Here is a 21,074-nt window from a genome sequence, read left to right on the forward strand (position 1 = left end):
TATGTGGCCCAGTTTTCCTTTTTACCTGACATGAAACAGCATTTATCAACATCACCCTACATCTCTTTCGGAGAAATAACAAAAGTGGCTTTATTTTTTACTTTCAAAACAGTTTGACGGGTTTCTTAGCTGGCTGCCCTGGGGTTTTCCACTGAATTCCTTTTTTATTTTCCTTTTTACCAACCTAAGAATCCCTGCCCGCCTCCCCCCACTACCTCATATTCTGGCGGGCTTATGAATGCCTTAATTTACAACCAAATTTGCCCTTTTCTATAGCTGGTTTACAAACCTTCTCACTTTTGCAAAGCTGCTGGGTCAGATGTGAGTCTGGGCTCCCAAAGACTACTGTTTTGGCCTACACTTTTACATTATCACTGAAGAACTTTTTTTTTTTTTTAATCTATTTCAACGTTCTCTTAAGCCATATTGGGTGGAAAGAGGGGTGGAAGCTATTTCTAGCAACGGCTCTCGATTACTAATAATCAGTGTCTGCAAGCTGCAGCGGCGGAGTGGGGTCTTGGTTACAAATTCGGGCTTTGGCGTCGAGCAAACCTTGCCCCAACGGGCCTTTGGTAAGTAATTTATTCTCTTCAGTCTCTTCAGGTCTAAAATGAGAACAAAACACATACCTTTCAGAAAGGGGCGGTGTGAAGACTAAACAAGCCAAAAGATGTTAAAGAGTCAAGAATGGGTAGCCCATTATAATTAATTACTACGATTTTTATGATTAACCCCAGGCCTAAAGCCAGGTTTGCCCTAGAAGTCGGTGCTCCGCAGGACACAAACATCACCGTGCTCAAGCCCGCCTCACGCAAAGCCTTTCGGTAAAGGCATCGGTGCGCACGCGCGCTGGCATCTTCTAGCGCCGCTTGCTCCCGTCGTGGAGCTTGAGGGCTCGCGCAGGCGCATGAGCTAGGCGCGCACCGTGTGAGTACCGCGCAGGCGCCGCCAGCCTGGAGAGGCGGAACGGGCGTTGCCGTCCAAGTTTGCCATGGCTGAGGCGTCCCGGTGGCACTTAGGCGGTGAGGGGTGCCCCTAGGGAGTGGGTGGGGCAGGGCGGAACGGGCTATTGCAAATATCCTGCAAGGAAGTCTGTAGACCCACATGTATTCACGTGAGAGATGACCTCCAGAACGGTTAGCCGTCGCAGCCTCTCCTTGAGAAGCGGAAAGGGACTGTGGACCCATTTCACAGACAGGAAAAGTGAAGCCCTGAGGGAACATCTCGCCCCTTGCCGGAAGCTGGAGCTGGGCGCTGCCACATGCTGTATAGTGGCCTTCTCTAGGCCAGTCTTAGAAGGCCTTTGTTGATCTAGGGAGTAGTGGCCTTGGCAGAACCCCAGGCTGAGTCCTTTTCCCCCCTCCAGCAGGAGCCAGCCATCCCAAGAAGCAGGGTTGACAGGAGGAGAAAACGATTAGGGACAGAGGAGGGGGTTTTGTTTGCTTTGTATTTTGCTTTTTCACTTTAAAACAAGACTGGTGAGGAAACATCCGGGTTATAAAATTCATTATATACGGTCATAAAATGATTGCCTACTATCACCATGGGAAAATGTTAGTAACTAGTCCTTCTTCATAAAAGTGAGAGTAAAAACATAACCAGACGCCATTGGAGCTTTACTTCACACAGTGTTAACAGCTAAAAGCGCCTGTGTTTTTCCATCCCTATTATTTATATATATTATAAATTAAGGAAAACTTTTGTTTTATATCTCACAGGAACTCGAAAATATAAGCTGCATTACAGAAAGGAAGTAGAAATGAGAACCACACTTCAGGAGTTCTTACTCTACCTTATTTTTTTAATAAACGTATGTATATGTAAGTACACAAATGTAGATGAAGACACTGAACTAAGAAGTTATGTGCAGATGAAAAACAAAACATGGATTTTATAAAACCATAGGCTTTCAGACTACTGAAACCTCTCAAAAAATAGTGACACACACACACACACAAAAAAAAGTGACATATTTTAAACATCTTAAATTCATTTAGGTTGACATTATTTCCAATTCTTAAGGGGCACAACTTTAGGTCACAGAAGTAATAAAAAAGCTTTCGTAGTCAACACTGATTGAATTAATTATTCCTTTCTGTTGGCAGTTCTGTCTTGAATATAATTATTCCCTTGAGTTGCCAATTCTTGATTTATTTTAGAGGGATACAGATACATTAGCTTTGCTCTAGTTTCATAGGTCAAACTACAAATGAGGCCTAAGAAGTTAGTCTTGATGTCTGCTTTGTTCTTTGCCCTGGGCTGTTGCAGAGTTAATAGTAAAATATGCTAGTTCTGAGTCACAGAAGATATGAATCAATGCAGATCTTTAGGGAGGACCAAGAAAACATCTCAACCTACATTCCTCTTATCTGTGGGTCAATATCATTGACTTAATCAGTATTAAAGAGCATTTTGTCTTTACAGCACCCAACATATAGTAGATGCAAGCTCACTGACTGGACTTATGTTGGTACAGCATACATAGTGGCAATTATATATCGGTTAACTAATTAATTGGTATTCTAGGGGTGAGCTTGAGTCAGATCTGGATTAAAAAGACAGCTTTAGCCAATCTTATAAATTAAGATATTTTAGATTGGTTTTTAACTGCTAATTACAGAACACATTTGGGGAGTGGAAAAATATTTAAAGATCACTCATAATCCCATTATTCAGGGTTTTTTTAAAAAAACACCTTTTCATAATTAGGAAAAATTGGAAACAAATCTCCAACAGGATTTGTTTAATTTTTGGTATATACACTGAATTACTATGCAATGTTAAAGAATGGCATAGGCTCATGTGTTGCCATGGAATGATGTTGCAGATATATTATTTCTTAAAATAAAGGCCTTCTAGCAAAAAAAAAAAAAGACATATTTAGTCTATACCCTGCTCTAAAACCCACCCACTCACCCCTAGGAAGAGTGAGAAAGAATACTAGTCAATGTTCTTTTCAGTCTTATCATGTGCCAAACATAGTTTTAAATGTTCCACATGAATTATCTCACTTCTCATAACAAGACTATGAGGTAGGAGATATTATCCCTATGGTGGGACTCAAACCATTATCTGTTTGATTTTAAAGTTCATAGCCTAAACTACTCACTGTATTATGTTGCCTACTCTCAATATTAGAAAAAAAAAACATCTTGCAGAATAGTATGTATAATGTGATCTCAGTTTTATAAAAATAAAGTTATTTTCTCTTTAAGTGTGTATGCATTTAGAAAAATCTGAAGAGTATATGCCAAACCTAATTCTAGCAGTGGGATTACAGGAAACTTCTTCCTGTTTTGTATATTTTCTATTTTAGTTTTTTTATTATTGCTCGTATAATTAGAAGAATAAAATTGAATTTTCAAAACAAAATTGAGAACAAATTACAAGTACATTTTTAATCCTGATAAAAATTGAGTTTTTAAATGTAAATTTTTAAACAAAAAATTCTTCTCCTTAGTGACTTTTGGGATGGTAAACCCACATATGTATTACTTAAACAAAGTTATGTCATCTCTATTTTTGGACACGTCTGTGCATGGTGAAGAAAGAACCAACTTTAAGTCTATTCGCAACATAACTGACTTTTGGAAGGTAAGATGTCATGTGACTGGATGAAGTAGCTTTAGGCATTGTATAAACAAGCTCTTGGCACACATAGTAGGCACTTGATACATATTTACTGAAGGAATGAATAAAAATAAATGTCATTTCTTTAAACTATTAGAATCAATCAACCACTAAGTGTTTATTGAGAACCTGTGTTCTCAGTGTGATAGAGTTCTTATAACTTTAAAAAAGTGATATTTATTTTTTTAACATTATCGTTGCATTTGGGAAATAGGAGATTTCTTATGTGGGAGTTAGGATCCAAAGTCAGTCTAAAATTGTACACAGTGAAAATTACCATTAAAAATTCCTTAAATTGCCCATAAACTAAAATATATGTGATTTTGGTATACAGGCCTATACTCATGTGTGTGTTACAGTAATGTACAGTATATAATAAAGAGTACATTTACAAAATATAATTTTATAGTGTTTTTAATTGCATAAGAGTATCATTCCTTTAGCATTAGAACAGACTTGTTTTTTCTGTTACACTTAACTTAGCAAGATGTTCACATTATGAGGAAAGAACAATTAAGGGAACAGCAGTTTCAGGTATCCCATGTCACAAACATTGGGACATAACAAGGAAGAGGTAGGGAAGGCTTTCCAGAGGTGATCACAATTCAGTTGAGTTTTAAAGGATGAATAACAGAAGACCATCCTAGGAAGAAAAAACAATATGTACTATAAGTAATTCATCACATGGAACTATGTTTGGCATTATAGGCATATAGGAGATGAGGTGGAAAAGACCAAACTATGAATTGAACAGAGGTCTAATCATGAATGCCATGCTAGGAATTTGAAACTTATCAAGGAGACAATGTCATTTCCTGAGAGTGAGAGAAGTGTGAGATAAGGCAAATGAGTAGAAGTCATTGGTTTAGGCCAAGTGAAATATGAAAGAATGATAGGAAATTTTCCCTAAGACAAGAAGTGGAGCCCAACTGCTTCTTTTTTACTGTGCTGTCTTGAGATACATACGTGGCCAATGGCAAATAAGACAAAGGCAGGAAAGAAAAAATGAACCCTAGGCTTAGGATCTCTTAGAAGGAGCACATAGTGACAGAGACAGAAGCAGTCACCACCACCAGAGTTGGAGAGGAAAGGGGGGACACAGATAACTTCGAGGTGAAGTCATGAATTATGGCTATGACCAGTCCTGATATTCATGTATTGGGGGAGAGTTTTCAGTATACCCCTCGGAGAAGAAGGGTTATGGAACTAAATGAGTCAATACCTGTAAAGTGCTTAGAGCAGTACATAGTAAGTACTCAGGAAATGTTAACCATTTTCGTTATCATCAACATCATCATTTACCATTACCATTATTAATGGTGGCTTGGCTAAAATCACTGATTTTTATATTCTTATGGATAACATTATGAATGTAGATTCTGTTATATACTTGACATGAAATATTTTTCCCATAACATTTATTTTTCTATATGAAGTTTATGGAAGGACCCCTTTTGGAAGGCCTGTACTGGGACTCATGGTACAATAACAAGAATTTGTATGACTTAAAGAACAGCAGTCGCATCTACTATGAGAACATACTTTTAGGAGTCCCCAGAGTCCGTCAACTAAAAGTCCGCAACAACACATGCAAGGTCCATCCATCCTTTCAGTCCTTGATGAATGAATGTTATGACAAATACACTTTTGAAAATGAAGATCTGTCTGATTTTGGCCTTAAATATGATACTGAGTAAGTAGTATAAAATTGTACGTAACTTTTTTTAGCAGTTACCATTGTATCTTCAAACAATTGTGAAAACATATTTATTTTCCAAATAATACCAATAGGGGCCTGGCAGGTAAGGAGACTGTTTCAGTAATAGTATCAAAGGAAGACTCCGAGATGCAGTGTTTAGAAATGGAAGAGTAAACCTGTTATTTTTTTGTTTACAGCAGATGTAAGGTGTTTTTTTTCCAACTGTGGTAAATGAAGTGCTAAGTCATATTGGACACAGGGAAAAGCACCCATTTTTGCTTTTACAAAACTCAATCAGCTTTTCTGGCTCTGGCAAGGTGCCCTCAAACACATTCCAAATGCTTCTTGGGATCCCTAGGGAGTGTCTTTGGTGTACTCTGTTGCTTTCTCACTCTGGCTTACTTCAGTGATACCTTCTATTGTTGCCAATGTTGAAAAGGGGCAGTTATGTTTTACAGACACTGCATCTGATGATACCTGCCAAAGATCTTATGGCCATTGTTCTCCAAAGTGGCTGAGGCTAATGCTAGTATAGACTCACGTCTATACTTTATATTGAAAATGTAAAAGCCCAAAGCCACTGACACTACCTCCCCTTAACACAGAAGCTGCTGGTACCATTGCTTTTAAGGTCATATGAAAATCATAGAGGAAAAAAATATATCTTTTTAAAAATTTGATATTTATCAAAGTGATGAAGTATTTACAGAGTCCACCCTTTCCTACTCAAAATTCCCACTCCAGAAGCAGCCACTTTTGTTTCTTCTTGTATATATATACTTCCTATTTCTGAATAATATGCTTATACTATTACTTGATTTTATAGTTTTATATATCTATTGTCTCTATCATGGAAAGTGTCTGTCATATATCCCTCTTATGCCACTCCCTCCACATACACATTTCCTGTTCCTCTTAGCCTGTAGTTATACCGTAATTTTTGTTAACCATTAGTCGATGTTTATTTTATAAATATGAACAGTGATTACATTTCCTTTCTTGAACAACTACCTCTCTACCCCTAGGATTGATCATTGCTTTGTGGGTTTTGTTGACTTATTTTTTCTTTCTATGAGTTTTGGGTGTTCTTGAGGGCAACAAAGTGCTTGTATAATTCTTATAAATCTAATAAATTCATAAGTGTGGTGATATATTCTCTTAAATATTATACTATTATAACAGTACTACACACTATTTCCCTTTCAATAAAAAATTACAAGGTAAGTCAACTATTAATTACACATTCAAATTTGATCTCAAGACTAATCTGTTAGGTATTCTAATATTCCAAATTTTCATAACAACTACAAATAATTTAAATACCAAAATTAACATTATGGATTTAGAATTTTAATTCGTGTCATTTCCTGACAACCAAAATAAGAATCAATTTGTTTGTTTTTCTTTCTAAAATGTAATGTTCATTAATTAAAACCAGTATAAAAAATTGGAAGTAGGAGAGGGTTGGTGTAATAATTGTTCTTGTTTCAGTTTAACAATCATATGGAAAATGCTCAAACATACAACTATGGAATTTTCATTAAAAATGAGTATTTTATCTTAGTGTTGTCACTTTTTTCTTCTCTGCTGAAAACGAACATGGTGTTACTAACAGAAAAACAAGTTTAAGCAGAGCATCTTTGGATAATTGTTCAGATCTGTTTTAGGAGACTGAATAGGGACTGAAATGAAGAATCAAAGCTTTACTTTTTGATACTGCATAACCAAGTTAAAAGTAGAAAGAATGGAAACAAAATTTAGTTATACAGATTTTACTTTGTGTACTTTCATTAAAATAAGATACCTATATAATATAGACATTGTAACAAAGTTTTTGTTTATTGGGCATTTATAAATGGTATATGATCGTTAAAACACAGACTGTGAAGCATCTTTTTCCCCATACTGAGATATTTCTGAATCAAAACCCTGGATATTTTTGTCCTACTCAAAGACTAAAGATCTCATAAGATAACAGAGACAACATGTTAAAGAAAAAATCCGTCATTATTTTCTAGATTTCAAGTTCCCTGAGGCAACAGATGGATTTTTTTTTTTTTTTTTTTTTTTTTTTTTTTTTTTTTTTTTGGTATGCGGGCCTCTCACTGCTGTGGCCTCTCCCGTTGCGGAGCACAGGCTCTGGACGCGCAGGCCTAGCGGCCATGGCTCACGGGCCCAGTCGCTCCGCGGCATGTGGGATCTTCCCGGACCAGGGCACGAACCCGTGTCCCCTGCATCGGCAGGCGGATTCTCAACCACTGCGCCACCAGGGAAGCCCCAGATGGATTTTTAAAAAATTTTTTTCTCATAGTATGTAGTCCAGTGTGTTGCCCACAATAAGCACTAAAAAATGAAAACATATTCAATCTTAATCCTTTTAGCTTAATCCTTAACTCACCATCTTGCTTCAAAATTACTATAATACTTATGAACTTAGTACTACTTTTTTTTTCAACTACTACTTTGAACCAAAGGTTAACTTAAATTCTTAGATACTTCTCAGTCAGGCTTTCTCATCTCTCCATTATTCTTTTTATATCTAACAGATGGAAGTACTCCTCTGCTCCTAGTATCTACTCCCCTTGGCATTGGGGATTTACTGGTGTTTACCGAAATGGGGGATATAGTTTCACTTTATCAAAATCAAAATCTGAAACCCGAAACAAGTTCATTAATCTTCGAATGAACAGCTGGATCACAAGAGGCACTAGAGTTATTTTTATTGATTTTTCATTATACAATGCTAATGTAAATCTGTTTTGCATCATCAGGTGAGTTACTCAAAACCTCTTATTAGTATACTGAATTTAAAAGGCACCCAGAGCCCTCATTAGGGTTCCAGTTTGTGCATATTTGTACTGAGATTAAAATCATAAGCTCCAAAATAAATATAATGTAATTCTTCCAATAACGATAAAGAAGAAAGAGCAACATCATACTCATTGTTTCACTGTTTCAGGATATATTCCAGAACATGGAGAATTACATACAATAGGTTAGTTTTATATTGCTTAAGAATATGTAGTCTTATTTATTGTCATTCTGCAGTTGGACATATCTAACATTTAGTCCTAATGATTTCTTCCTTTAAATCAGATCATTCAAATCTGTTGATTTCCTTTCAGAATGAGCTTCTTTATTAAGTTACTCATTTTTGTCTCAAGAACGAACAATTTAAAATTCAAACAATATGTAACAGTAGCCAGCATCCTAGAAATGATTACAGCCGATGGTGATTTGCAGAAATGGCCCCAATTCTTCACATCTTTGCCATGTAAATTTGCAGTGCCCTGTCACCCAGGGCAGGGTGCACTGCCCCAGAACTTGATACTGGGTTCAACCAGGTGACTTTCTTTGGTCAATGGAATATCAGCAGATATGATATAAGCAGAAGCTTGAAAAGGGTTTGTAAATTAAAACTTACTCTCTTGCACTTCTGCTATTGCATGAGAAGGACATGCCTGGGCTAACCTGTTGGACCCAAGAAAAAGATGACAGACATCCCCTCTCACAAGGAGGAGGACAGAGAACCAACCAAAGAGAAAAAATTATTTCTGTAGGTATGATTACCTTAGGTAATCTGCCTAACCTGGACCATGCTATTTGGCTTAGGCCTGGGTTCTAGAATCAAACACTGTCAAAGCAAATAGGATTACCATGATTGAATCTGCCTGGGGATTGAATTGGCTTCTTCTAAGGGATCTGAGAATGGGTGAATGCCTGATACAATTAGGGTTCTGTTAGAAAGGAGGAATGGGATAATGAACGCTAGACAGGCAAACAATAGTGTCCACTAAGTCTCAGTGAGCCACTTTTTTCTCATGAGTCTTACATTTTTACTGTGGAATATGGAATTGGCATTTACTCTGATACGGGAATTTATCCCCTGTGCAACAGTGATGGTGAAACATAATCATGGCCTTTAAAATTTGTAAAAATGAAAACAAATGAATTACCATCAGCAGCCAATGGACATTTTACCTTTTATGTTATAGTATTTTCTTTCAGGGAATCAGCTTCTTACCAACATTATTCACCCTTCCCGATAGTCCTGGTGGGGATAAAGTGAAGAATACAAATCACTTCTATGTCCTAAATAAGAGTAGAAACAGTGGGGTAATTGGCTTAAAGTCATATAAAGAATCTAATACTAGATTAAGTCCATATTTTCTAAGTTTTGTGCTTATTCTATGTTACCTTTAATTTTTTTTCATATTTATTTATTTATTTGTCTCTGCTGGGTCTTAGTTGTGGCATGCAGACTTCTTAGTTGCAGCATGCATGTGGGATCTAGTTCCCCCACCAGGGATCGAACCCAGGCCCCCTGCATTGGGAGCACTGAGTCTTACCCACTGGACCACCAGGGAAGTGCCATCTATGTTACCTTTTAAAATGTTATTTCTTAGAAACGTTAGCACATTTTGAAACTTTTAACTGGTAGTATATCTAATCAGTAGTTGTATGGGAGCATATTGCTTACACTAAGACCTTATCCACTTATTTTCCCTTTGTACACATATCTGGCAAACTAAACTGAATACTCATCATTTTTTGCTTTTTGCTTTTTGTTTACTAGTCTACACTTTAGATCAAAATACTGAGTTTCTTTCACTTCACTCACTTACCCAACGTTGTGCACATACTATACGCAAGGTGAAAAAACAAATAACTGTTTTCTATTTGTTAACTGGTTGTTTTGTTCTTGGTTTTAGTGGTTTTTTGCTTTTGGGGCTGTACCTTATTCCAGTACCAATAAGATTTGCTAATATCTTTAGGTAGGAATAATTACATCATGGCATTGTGATAGAGATGCTGGTTCCTTAAACTACTGTCAATTCTTAATTATCTGAAGTTGTGGAGAACACTAGAAATACAGTGAACTGCCACAAAATCTTTTTATATTTAGTATTGGAATTAATTTTTATATTTCTATTTGCATATAGATCTTTGTATCCAACATCCAGTGCCTAAAGTTAAACAGAAAATATTTGCTTTAGTAAAATATGTTATCTTGACATTTAGAAGCAATAAGTATCTCTGATAAGCTAAAGGGGGAGAGTGTATTTCCTTCCTCTGAAATATTAAAAAATTATGTATTTTGGGGAGGAGTCCTGACTAATAACAGTAACTAACAGTATAGCATGTTCTTGAACATCATCTTGTTCTCCTGTAGGGATAAATTAATATCCCAGTTATGAATGAGCAATCAAACCACAGAGTAAAATTAATGTCTAGCTAAAAATCACATCTTTCTTTCTCATTTACATTGGTCTTTGACCACTGGGAATTTTCAAAGTACCAAAAAAAAAGTGGAGCATTAAAAAAGAAGTAATGGAGGAAGTGACGTCATGCCAAGGGCACTGGCTCCCAGAGGCACAGGCAGGAGTTGGGGGGCTAGAGCTCTTTGGCACCTAGGTTGAAACTAGTTTTGCATGTCTGAGGTCTCAGCTGGGAGACTTGAAGACTGGGTCTGTGATCATCTGAAGGCTCATCCACTCACAAGTTGAGTGGTTGATGCTAATGGATGCTGAGGAACTCAGCATGTGAAAATATGTGGGTTTATTCTATGTGAAAATATCACATGGACTAGTTTGCACTTCCGAAGACCATGGTAGATGGATTTCAAAGGGTGAAGACTAGAAGTAGATTTACAATATTTTCCTTTGGCAGAACAGAATTCCATTAGAGCAACTTTCATTGTTAGAGAGAGGAGAGAGAGAGAAGCCTCGTTTGTTGACGTCACTTGGTTCATGAAGCCTTCACCTAGAAGTGAAGCTGCTGAACAAACCTTGAGAAGAATCGTCTCCTGCTTCAATCTGCTGCTGGATGGGAACTAATCAGAGAGAGAGAGAGGCAGAAGACGGAGAGGAGGGCGTCCAACGCTTTCCCGATCACAAATCTCACCTCCACTCCAACTCCCTTTATACTTTTCTTGCAAAAATAATAATAGAAATAAGGAGGTGGTGGGGTTTCCAAAAACAAAAATCGTAACCTTCAACCATGTGGGGAAGGCAAAAATCCCATCCACCTCATCTCTCAGTTTGAAGGTAAAGTTGTACCGCACACAATCATGATGTTACTTAAGAGTGCTCTTAAAAGAACATGTGTGTGGCTGACAGGGTCATGGTGCTCCGGCCAGCTGTCAGGCCTGTGCCTCTGAGGTGGAAGAGCCAAGTTCAGGACATTGGTCCACCAGAGACCTCCTGGCTCCACGTAATATCAAACGGCGAGAGCCCTCCCAGAGATCTCCATCTCAATGCTAAGACTCAGCTCCACTCAACGACCAGCGAGCTATAGTGCTGGACACCCTGTGCCAAACAACTAGCAAGACAGGAACACAACCCCACCCATTAGCAGAGAGGCTGCCTAAAATCATAATAAGGTCACAGACACCCCAAAACACACCACCAGACACAGTCCTGCCCACCAGAAAGACAAGATCTAGCCTCATCCATCAGAACACAGACACCAGTCTCCTCCATCAGGAAGCCTACACAACCCACTGAAATAACCTTAGCCACTAGGAGCAGACACCAAAAACAACAAGAACTACGAACTTGCAGCCTGTGAAAAGGAGACTCCAAACAGTTAAGTTAAGCAAAATGAGAAGACAGAGAAATACACAGCATATGAAGGAGCAAGGCAAAATCCCACCAGACCAAACAAAGGAAGAGGAAATAGGCAGCCTACCTGAAAAAGAATTCAGAGTTATAACACAAAAGATGATCCAAAATCTTGGAAATAGAATGGAGAACATACAAGAAACGTTTAACAAGGACCTAGAAGAACTAAAGAGCAAACAAACAATGATGAACAACACATTAACTGAAATTAAAAATTCTCCAGAAGGAATGAATAGCAGAATAAGGCAGAATGGATAAGTGACCTGGAAGATAAAATAGTAGAAATAACTACCGCAGAGCAGAATAAAGAAAAAAGAATGAAAAGAATCGAGGACAGTCTCAAAGTCCTCTGGGACAACATTAAATGCACCAACATTCAAATTATAGGGGTCCCAGAAGAAGAAGAGAAAAAGAAGGAACTGAGAAAATATTTGAAGAGATTATAGTTGAAAACTTCCCTAATATGGGAAAGGAAATAGTCAATCAGGTCCAGGAAGCGAAGAGAGTCCCATACAGGATAATTCCAAGGAGAAACACGCCAACACACATATTAATCAAACTATCAAAAATTAAATACAAAGAAAAAATATTAAAAGCAGCAAGGGAAAAATAACATACAAGGGAATCCCCATAAGGTTCACAGCTGATCTTTCAGCAGAAACTCTGCAAGCCAGAAGGGAGTGGCAGGACATATTTAAAGTGATGAAAGGGAAAAACTTACAACCAAGATTACTCTACCCAGCAAGGATCTCATTCAGATTCAACAGAGAAATTAAAACCTTTACAGACAAGCAAAAACTAAAAGAATTCAGCACCACCAAACCAGCTTTACAACAAATGCTAAAGGAACTTCTCTAGGCAGGAAACACAAGAGAAGGAAAATACAATAACAAAGCAAAACAATTAAGAAAATGGTAATAGGAACATACATATTGATAACTACCTTAAATGTAAATGGATTAAATGCTCAAACCAAAAGATGCAGACTGACTGAATGGATACAAAAACAAGACCCATATATATGCTGTCTACAAGAGACCCACATCAGACCTAGAGACACATACAGACTGAAAGTAAGGGGATGGAAAAAAATATTCCATGCAAATGGAAATCAAAAGAAAGCTGAAGTAGCAATTCTCATATCAGACAAAATCGACTTTAAAATAAAGACTATTACAAGAGACAAAGAAGGACACTACATAATGAGCAAGGGATCAATCCAAGAAGAAGATATAACAATTGTAAATCTTTATGCACCCAACGTAGGAGCATGTCAATACATAACGCAAATGCTAACAGCCATAAAAGGGGAAACTGACGGTAACACAATCATAGTAGGGGACTTTAACACCCCACTTTCACCAATGGACAGATCATCCAATATGAAAATAAATAAGGAAACACAAGCTTTGAATGATACATTAAACAAGATGGACCTAATTGATATTTATAGGACATTCCATCCAAAAACAACAGGATACACTTTCTTCTCAAGGGCTCATGGAACATTCTCCAGGATAGATCATATCATGGGGCACAAATCAAGCCTTGGTAAATTTAAGAAAACTGAAATCATACCAAGTATCTTTTCTGACCACAACGCTATGAGAGTAGATGTCAATTAAAGAAAAAAATCTGTAAGAAATACAAACACATAGAGGATAAACAATACACTACTTAATAACCAAGAGATCACTGAAGAAATTAAACAGGAAATAAAAAATACCTAGAAATAAATGACAGTGAAAACGTGACGACCTAAAACCTATGGGATGCAGCAAAAGCAGTTCTAAGAGGGAAGTTTATAGCAATACAATCTGACCTCAAGACACAAGAAACATCTCAAACAACCTAACCTTACACCTAAAGCAATTAGAGAAAGAAGAACAACAACAAAAAAAACCAACCCAAAGTTAGCAGAGGAAATAAATCATAAAGATCAGATCAGAAATAAATGAAAAAGAAACGAAGGGAACAATAGCAAAGATCAACAAAACTAAAAGCTGGTTCTTTGAGAAGATAAACAAAATTGACAAACCATTAGCCAGACTCATCAAGAACAAAAGGTAGAAGACTCAAATCGATAGAATTAGAAATGAAAAAGAAATAACAACTGACACTGCAGAAATACAAAGGATCATGAGAGATTACTACAAGCAACTATATGCCAATAAAATGGACAACCTGGAAGAAATGGACAAATTCTTAGAAAAGCACAACCTCCGAGACTGAACCAGGAAGAAATAGGAAATATAAACAGACCAATCACAAGCACTGAAATTGAGACTGTGATTAAAAATCTTCCAACAACCAAAAGCCCAGGGCCAGATTGATTCACAAGCGAATTCTATCAAACACATAGAGAAGAGCTAACACCTAACTTTCTCACACTCTTCCAAAAATATAGCAGAGAGAGGAACACTCCCAAACTCATTCTACAAGGCCACCATCACCCTAATACCAAAACCAGACAAAGATGTCACAAAGAAAGAAAACTACAGGCCAATATCACTGATGAATATAGATGCAAAAATTTCCTCAACAAAATAATAGCAAACAGAATCCAACAGCACATTAAAGGATCATACACCATGATCAAGTGGGGTTTATCCCAGGAATGCAAGGATTCTTCAATATATGCAAATCAATCAATGTGATAAACCATATTAACAAATTGAAGGAGAAAAACCATATGATCATCTCAATAGATGCAGAAAAAGCTTTCAACAAAATCAACACCATTTATGATAAAAACCATCCAGAAAGTAGGCGTAGAGAGAGCTTACCTCAACATAATAAAGGCCATATATTACAAACCCACAGCCAACATCATTCTCAATGGTGAAGAACTGAAACCATTTTCTCTAAGATCAGGAAAAAGACAAGGTTGTCCACTCTCACCACTGTTATCCAACATAGTTTTGGAAGTTTTAGCCATAGCAATCAGAGAAAAAAAAGAAATAAAAGTAATCCAAATCAGAAAAGAAGAAGTAAAGCTGTCACTGTTTGCAGATGACATCATACTATACATAGAGAATCCTAAAGATGCTACTAGAAAACTACTAGAGCTAATCAACGAATTTCATAAAGTAGCATAAATTAATGCACAGAAATCTCTTGCATTCCTATACACTAATGATGAAAAATCTGAAAGAGAAATTAAGGAAACACTCCCATTTACCACTGCAACAAAAAGAATAAAATACCTAGGAATAAACCTACCTAAGGAGACAAAAGACCTGTATGCATAAAACTATAAGACACTGATAAAAGAAATTAAAGATGATACAAATAGATGGAGAGATATACTATGTTCTTGGATTGGAAGAATCAACACTGTGAAAATGACTCTACTACCCAAAGCAATCTACAGACTCAGTGCAATCCCTATCAAACGACCAATGGCATTTTCACAGAACTAGAACAAAAAATTTCACAATTTGTATGGAAACACAAAAGACCCCTAATAGCCAGAGCAATCTTGAGAAAGATAAACAGAGCTGGAGGAATCAGGCTCCTGGACTTCAGACTATACTACAAAGCTACAGTAATCAAGACAGTATGGTACTGGCACAAAAACAGAAATGTAGATCAATGCAACAGTATAGAAAGCCCAGAAATAAACCCACACACATATGGTCACCTTATTTTTGATAAAGGAGCAAAGACTATATAGTGGAGAAAAGACAGCCTCTTCAATAGTGGTGCTGGGAACTCTGGATAGCTGCATGTAAAAGAATGAAAATAGAACGCTCCCTAACACCATACACAAAAATAAACTCCAAATGGATTAAAGACCTAAATGTAAAGCCAGACACTGTAAAACTCTTAGAGGAAAACATAGGCAGAACACTCTATGACATAAATCACAGCATGATCCTTTTTGACCCACCTCCTAAACAGATGGAAATAAGAACAAAAATAAACAAATGGGACCTAATGAAACTTTAAAGCTTTTGCACAGCAAAGGAAAACATAAACAAGACCAAAAGACTACCCTCAGAATGGGAGAAAATATTTGCAAATGAAGCAACTGACAAAGGATTAATCTCCAAAATTTACAAGTAGCTCATGCAGCTCAATATCAAAAAAACAAAAACCCAATCCAAAAATGGGCAGAAGACCTAAATAGACATTTCTCCAAAGGAGATACACAGATTGCCAACAAACACATGAAAGGATGCTCAACATCACTAATTATTAGAGAAATGCAAATCAAAACTACAATGAGGTATCACCTCACACTGGTCAGAATGTCCATCATCAAAAATCTACAAACAATAAATGCTGGAGAGGGTTTGGAGAAAGGGGAATCCTCTTGCACTGTTGATGGAAATGTAAATTGATACAGGCACTATGGAGAACAGTATGGAAGTTCCTTAAAAAACTAAGAATAGAACTACCATACAACCCAGCAATTCCACTACTGGGCATACACCCTGAGAAAACCATAATTCAAAAAGACACATGCACCCCAATGTTCACTGCAGCACTATTTACAATAGCCAGGTCATGGAAGCAAACTAAGTGTCCATCGACAGATGAATGGATAAAGAAGATCTGGCACATATATACAATGGAATACTACCCAGCCATAAAAAGAAACAAAATTGAATTATTCAATTCAATTGAGGTAGATGGACCTAGAGTCTGTCATACAGAGTGAAGTAAGCAGAAAGAGAAAAACAAATACCATATGCTAACACATATATATGGAATCTAAAAAAAAAAAAAAAAAAATTGTTCTGAAGAACCTAGGGGCAGGACAGGAATAAGGACGCAGACGTAGAGAATGGACTTGAGGACATGGGGAGGGGGAAGGGCAAGCTGGGACGACGTGAGAGTGGCATGGACATATATACACTACCAAAAGTAAAATAGATAGCTAGTGGGAAGCATGTGCTTCCCACAGGGAGTTCAACCCGGTGCTTTGTGACCACCTAGAGGGGTGGGATAGGGAGGGTGGGAGGGAGACGCCAGAAGGAGGGGAATTGGGGATTTCTGTATATGTATAGCTGATTCACTTTGTTATACAGCAGAAACTAACACAACATTGTAAAGCAATTACACTCCAATAAAGATGTTAAAAAAATATTAATGAATTGAGCCCATAACTCTGAGAAAACATATTTTGTACAAAATAACTGATTAAAGTACACGTCACTGACTAGAAATTTCAATCACATTAGGTACTGAAATATAAATCCTTGAAATGCAGTGACTTTCACAAACCTCCTTTTACAGATTGGTGGCAGAATTCCCTGCAACTGGAGGAATACTTACTTCATGGCAGTTTTACTCTGTGAAGCTCCTTAGATATGTTAGCTACTATGATTATTTTATTGCTTCCTGTGAAATCACATTTTGTGTTTTTCTTATTGTCTTCACAACACAAGAAGTCAAAAAAATAAAAGATTTTAAATCTGCCTATTTCAAAAGTAGTTGGAACTGGCTAGAATTTCTACTTTTGGTGGTAAGTATATATTCACAGATATGGTTGAAGGGAATCACATCTGAACCCACCAATGAGAGAGGTGTACAAAGCACCTCCCTCATCTGGGACTTATTTTAAAAGCTGTAAATATCAATAATAAAATGAACTGTCATAGTACATACTAATGGTGTGCCTCCAAAAGGGAGAAATTTTTTTTTTCTCTCTCTGATTTGGTCGTTGGCAGGACTAGCATAAACCTAGAGGAATAAGTTATTCCATACATATTATGATTTAGTGGGCACAGTAGGTCTCCCTACTCCCACTCAAAAACATGTATTCCTCTCAGGGCCTCGTGTTGAAAATAATGATTCTTTGGGGGCAAGGTCCTTTAAAATGTACTCTTGTATGTTGCCTAAATCTGCTTTCCTCTTTACACTGAATTTTTTAAGAATAGGCAAAAGACAAGCCTAGGCAGAATACTGAAGTGGGGATAAGGTTTGAGCAGCCAGAGTGTAGCTTGTAGGCACAGAGGATGCCACCAAGATTGGGGGAATAATCCTTGAAGAAATTCCAAAGACTGCCAGTTCTTATCACTGGAAAATACTAAAATAAACATAGAGGTGTGGGTAGGGTGGAACAAATCATAAGAGCTTGGTTTTAGGAACAATAAACAAATATTCTGGCTTATACAACCCGATCTTTCACTCTTATTGGCCCTTAGTTATAGCCAATCCAGTATATATATATTTGTTTCTCAAAACCACATTGAAAGTTTCTCAGAGTCAGAAAGTGTGCCATCTACCTCTCTGGTAACCACAATAATGCTTAACGTAGGGCATAGCATTAAATGTTTAACTGAGTATTTTAGGGAAGAGAAATCAAAGGAAAATTTTCATGACAGTTAGAAAACTCTGATACCTAAGATAATCTGGTTCTAAAAGAGTTGTTAAAAAGCTCTCAAGGGGTTTATTTTTTTGGAGCTGTAAAAAAATTTTTCTTGGAGTGTTACATAGTGAAAAATATTAAACTCTTAGGTATCATGTAGTTATATGGAGCAGAAACTCTTACAGTCTAGTCAGAATTATATAATCATTTTATACATTTGTGTTTTATGACTCAAAGAAACAAAAAGTCATATAGATTAGGATAGCCAGGCAGTCAGTATTTTGCTACTTTTATGATAATTATGCTACCTTAAACTTCTATAAATTGAGGCTTACTTTCATTTATGTAAAAGCCTGTCTTATCTCTCCCTCCCTTTTTGTTGAACTTTTGATGAACTTTTTCATGTGTTTATTCATAGGCTGCAGGAGATTTAGAGGTAATCTCTAATTTAACACTTCTTGTTTTCCCATTTAGTTGTGTTTTGTGGCCGTTTTCTTCAACTCATACTGTAATATACAAACTTTTCTCTTGCTTGGACAACTGTTAAAAAGTACTGAAAAATATTCAGACTTCTATTTTCTTGCATACTGGCACATTTATTACAACAATATAATTGCCATAACCATCTTCTTTGCCTGGATAAAGGTATTTATATTTTATCAGATATAACAGATTAGATATATTTTATTATATTAGATAATAAAATGGGAACTTAAACTACAAAGTTATGAAAAAACAAAAGGATATTCTTAACTATACAGTAATTTTTTATACAGTAATTTTTAAAGTAGTTTGGCTTTGTAATGATTGCCAGCGAATCCTCAAACACTCTGTCATGAAGCATCTCTTTTAATTTCAAGCAGATTTCTTCTGAAATTAATTTACTCTAAGTCATTATAATCTTTAATATTCTCCTATTTTAATTAACTTTGTTCTTTTTCAGATATTCAAATTCATAAGCTTTAATAAGACAATGTCTCAGCTGTCATCAACCTTGTCCCGCTGTATCAAAGACATAGTAGGATTTGCCATCATGTTTTTTATAGTATTCTTTGCTTACGCTCAGTTAGGATTTCTTGTTTTTGGATCACAAGTTGACGACTTTTCCACTTTTCAAAATTCCATGTAAGCTCTTAGCATGAATGTAATTTATGCAGTTTTATCCAGTTTATTAAAAAAATCATGAAAAGGCCTATAAGTAGTGACATAAGCTTTAATAAATTAAAAAATGGTTTGATATTTTCACTGATGGCTAAATATCTGTCACACTCAAAGTACAGTTAGGCATTGAAAGATCCAAATGGATGGTGTTATCCACTTTTCAAGTGTTACCAGGTTCAAGCTAGAAAAATATTTTTTTACTTTTCAATAGAAGTGAAAATTTTACCTAAGATAAAAGAAATTGGCTCCATGTCTCTGTAGTATTTATTCTCTGGGCAAAAGAAATCTTAAGTGTTTTCTTTAGAGGGCTCTATCTTTAGAATCCTTTTATTGATATTGACCTGATTATCCTTTGCTGATCTGGCAAAGCTGAATTTTAAAAATAGCTTTATACACATAAAACAATCAGCAGATAACTAACTCATAGAACTGATTAGGTAGAATCCCTAGAAAAATATTGTCTTTAAAAGTGAATAATTTTAATAAATTTACTTTCGTTTTTGAGTAGGTAAAACAAGTTCTGTCTGTGTAAAAAAAAATTATGATAACCTGAAATATCAGTTCTCAAAATGTGTTCTGTGCAATCTAGACCAAGACTGTCTGGGGGAAATGGCTTCACTTTGCATCACTCTTGGAAATTCATAGTGCATGGTAACATATGGCTCTGAGAAAAACTGCAATAACTTTCCCTTTAGTTAAGAATTCCTCAAACTTGTCCATGGTCCTTTTACTCAATTTGGGGCAAATTCTGGTCTGAAAAATTTCTTAGGTTGCCCTCTTTTCATCATCCACATGTAAATACTGTATTATCTAAGTACCAATTGCATGAAATTTAATATTTTTCTGAATAACCCTTTACTAAATCAGTAGTGGAAAGAGTGGACTAGCAACCAAGAGGATATAATTCTACTTTCCAATTCTGCCACTAGCTACTTAACTTTTCTAGACCTTAATTTATTTATCTGTAAATAAAGGGGCTGGACTAAATCACTCCCAAAGGTCCTTTCCAACTTCAAATGACCTATAATTTGAGAAGTCTAAATTGCTTATCCAGAGTGAATAATGTTTGCAGTTCCAACAACTTCTTGGTCCTTTCCTAGGATCTTTTTTTTTTTTTTTTTTTTTTTGCTGTACGCTGGCTTCTCTCTGACGTGGCCTCTCCCGTTGCGGAGCACAGGCAGGCTCAGCAGCCACGGCTCACGGTCGCAGCCGCTCCGCAGTATGTGGGATCTTCCCGGACCGGGGCACGAACCCGCGTCCCCTGCATCGGCAGGCAGACTCTCAACCACTGAGCCACCAGGGAAGCCTCCTTTCCTAGGATCTTAATTCAAGTGTTAATAATAAAACTAAGTAGTATTGGACATTAACTATAAATGTAGTAATTTACAGAACCTTGGAAATTTGTGTTACCTTGGATAGTGGGAGGAAAGAAAGTATAAGGCACAAAGTAAACAGACAGAAAATTTTGAAATGGATTAATGAGGGGACTTCTACTTTTGGTAATGATGTGCTAGGTTATTCAAATCAACCTCTTCACAATTTAAAAAGCTGGATGAAATATAGGAAACATTTAAGAACTAATAAAAAAGTGAGTGGCCAAAATCAGAAAGCAAGAACCCAGAAAAGTAAACTCAGCATCCAA

The 21,074-nt window shown here is 36.6% G+C and overlaps 1 protein-coding gene across 1 annotated transcript in view; it reads left to right on the forward strand.

Annotated features, from left to right (window-relative positions):
- Window positions 1-1,121: 1,121 nt before the first annotated feature.
- Window positions 1,122-21,074, forward strand: part of PKD2L2 (polycystin 2 like 2, transient receptor potential cation channel) — a 36,560-nt gene continuing 16,607 nt past the window's right edge. The window contains exons 1-8 of the mRNA XM_067033303.1: window positions 1,122-1,285; window positions 1,693-1,820; window positions 3,461-3,594; window positions 5,067-5,323; window positions 7,876-8,100; window positions 17,197-17,425; window positions 18,746-18,916; window positions 19,215-19,396. Of these exons, the coding sequence (XP_066889404.1) occupies window positions 1,122-1,285; window positions 1,693-1,820; window positions 3,461-3,594; window positions 5,067-5,323; window positions 7,876-8,100; window positions 17,197-17,425; window positions 18,746-18,916; window positions 19,215-19,396 (1,490 nt within the window). The remainder of the gene's footprint in view (window positions 1,286-1,692; window positions 1,821-3,460; window positions 3,595-5,066; window positions 5,324-7,875; window positions 8,101-17,196; window positions 17,426-18,745; window positions 18,917-19,214; window positions 19,397-21,074) is intronic.

This window comes from Kogia breviceps, chromosome 4, assembly GCF_026419965.1.
Source record: "Kogia breviceps isolate mKogBre1 chromosome 4, mKogBre1 haplotype 1, whole genome shotgun sequence".
In the NCBI taxonomy this organism is placed as follows: domain Eukaryota; kingdom Metazoa; phylum Chordata; class Mammalia; order Artiodactyla; family Physeteridae; genus Kogia; species Kogia breviceps.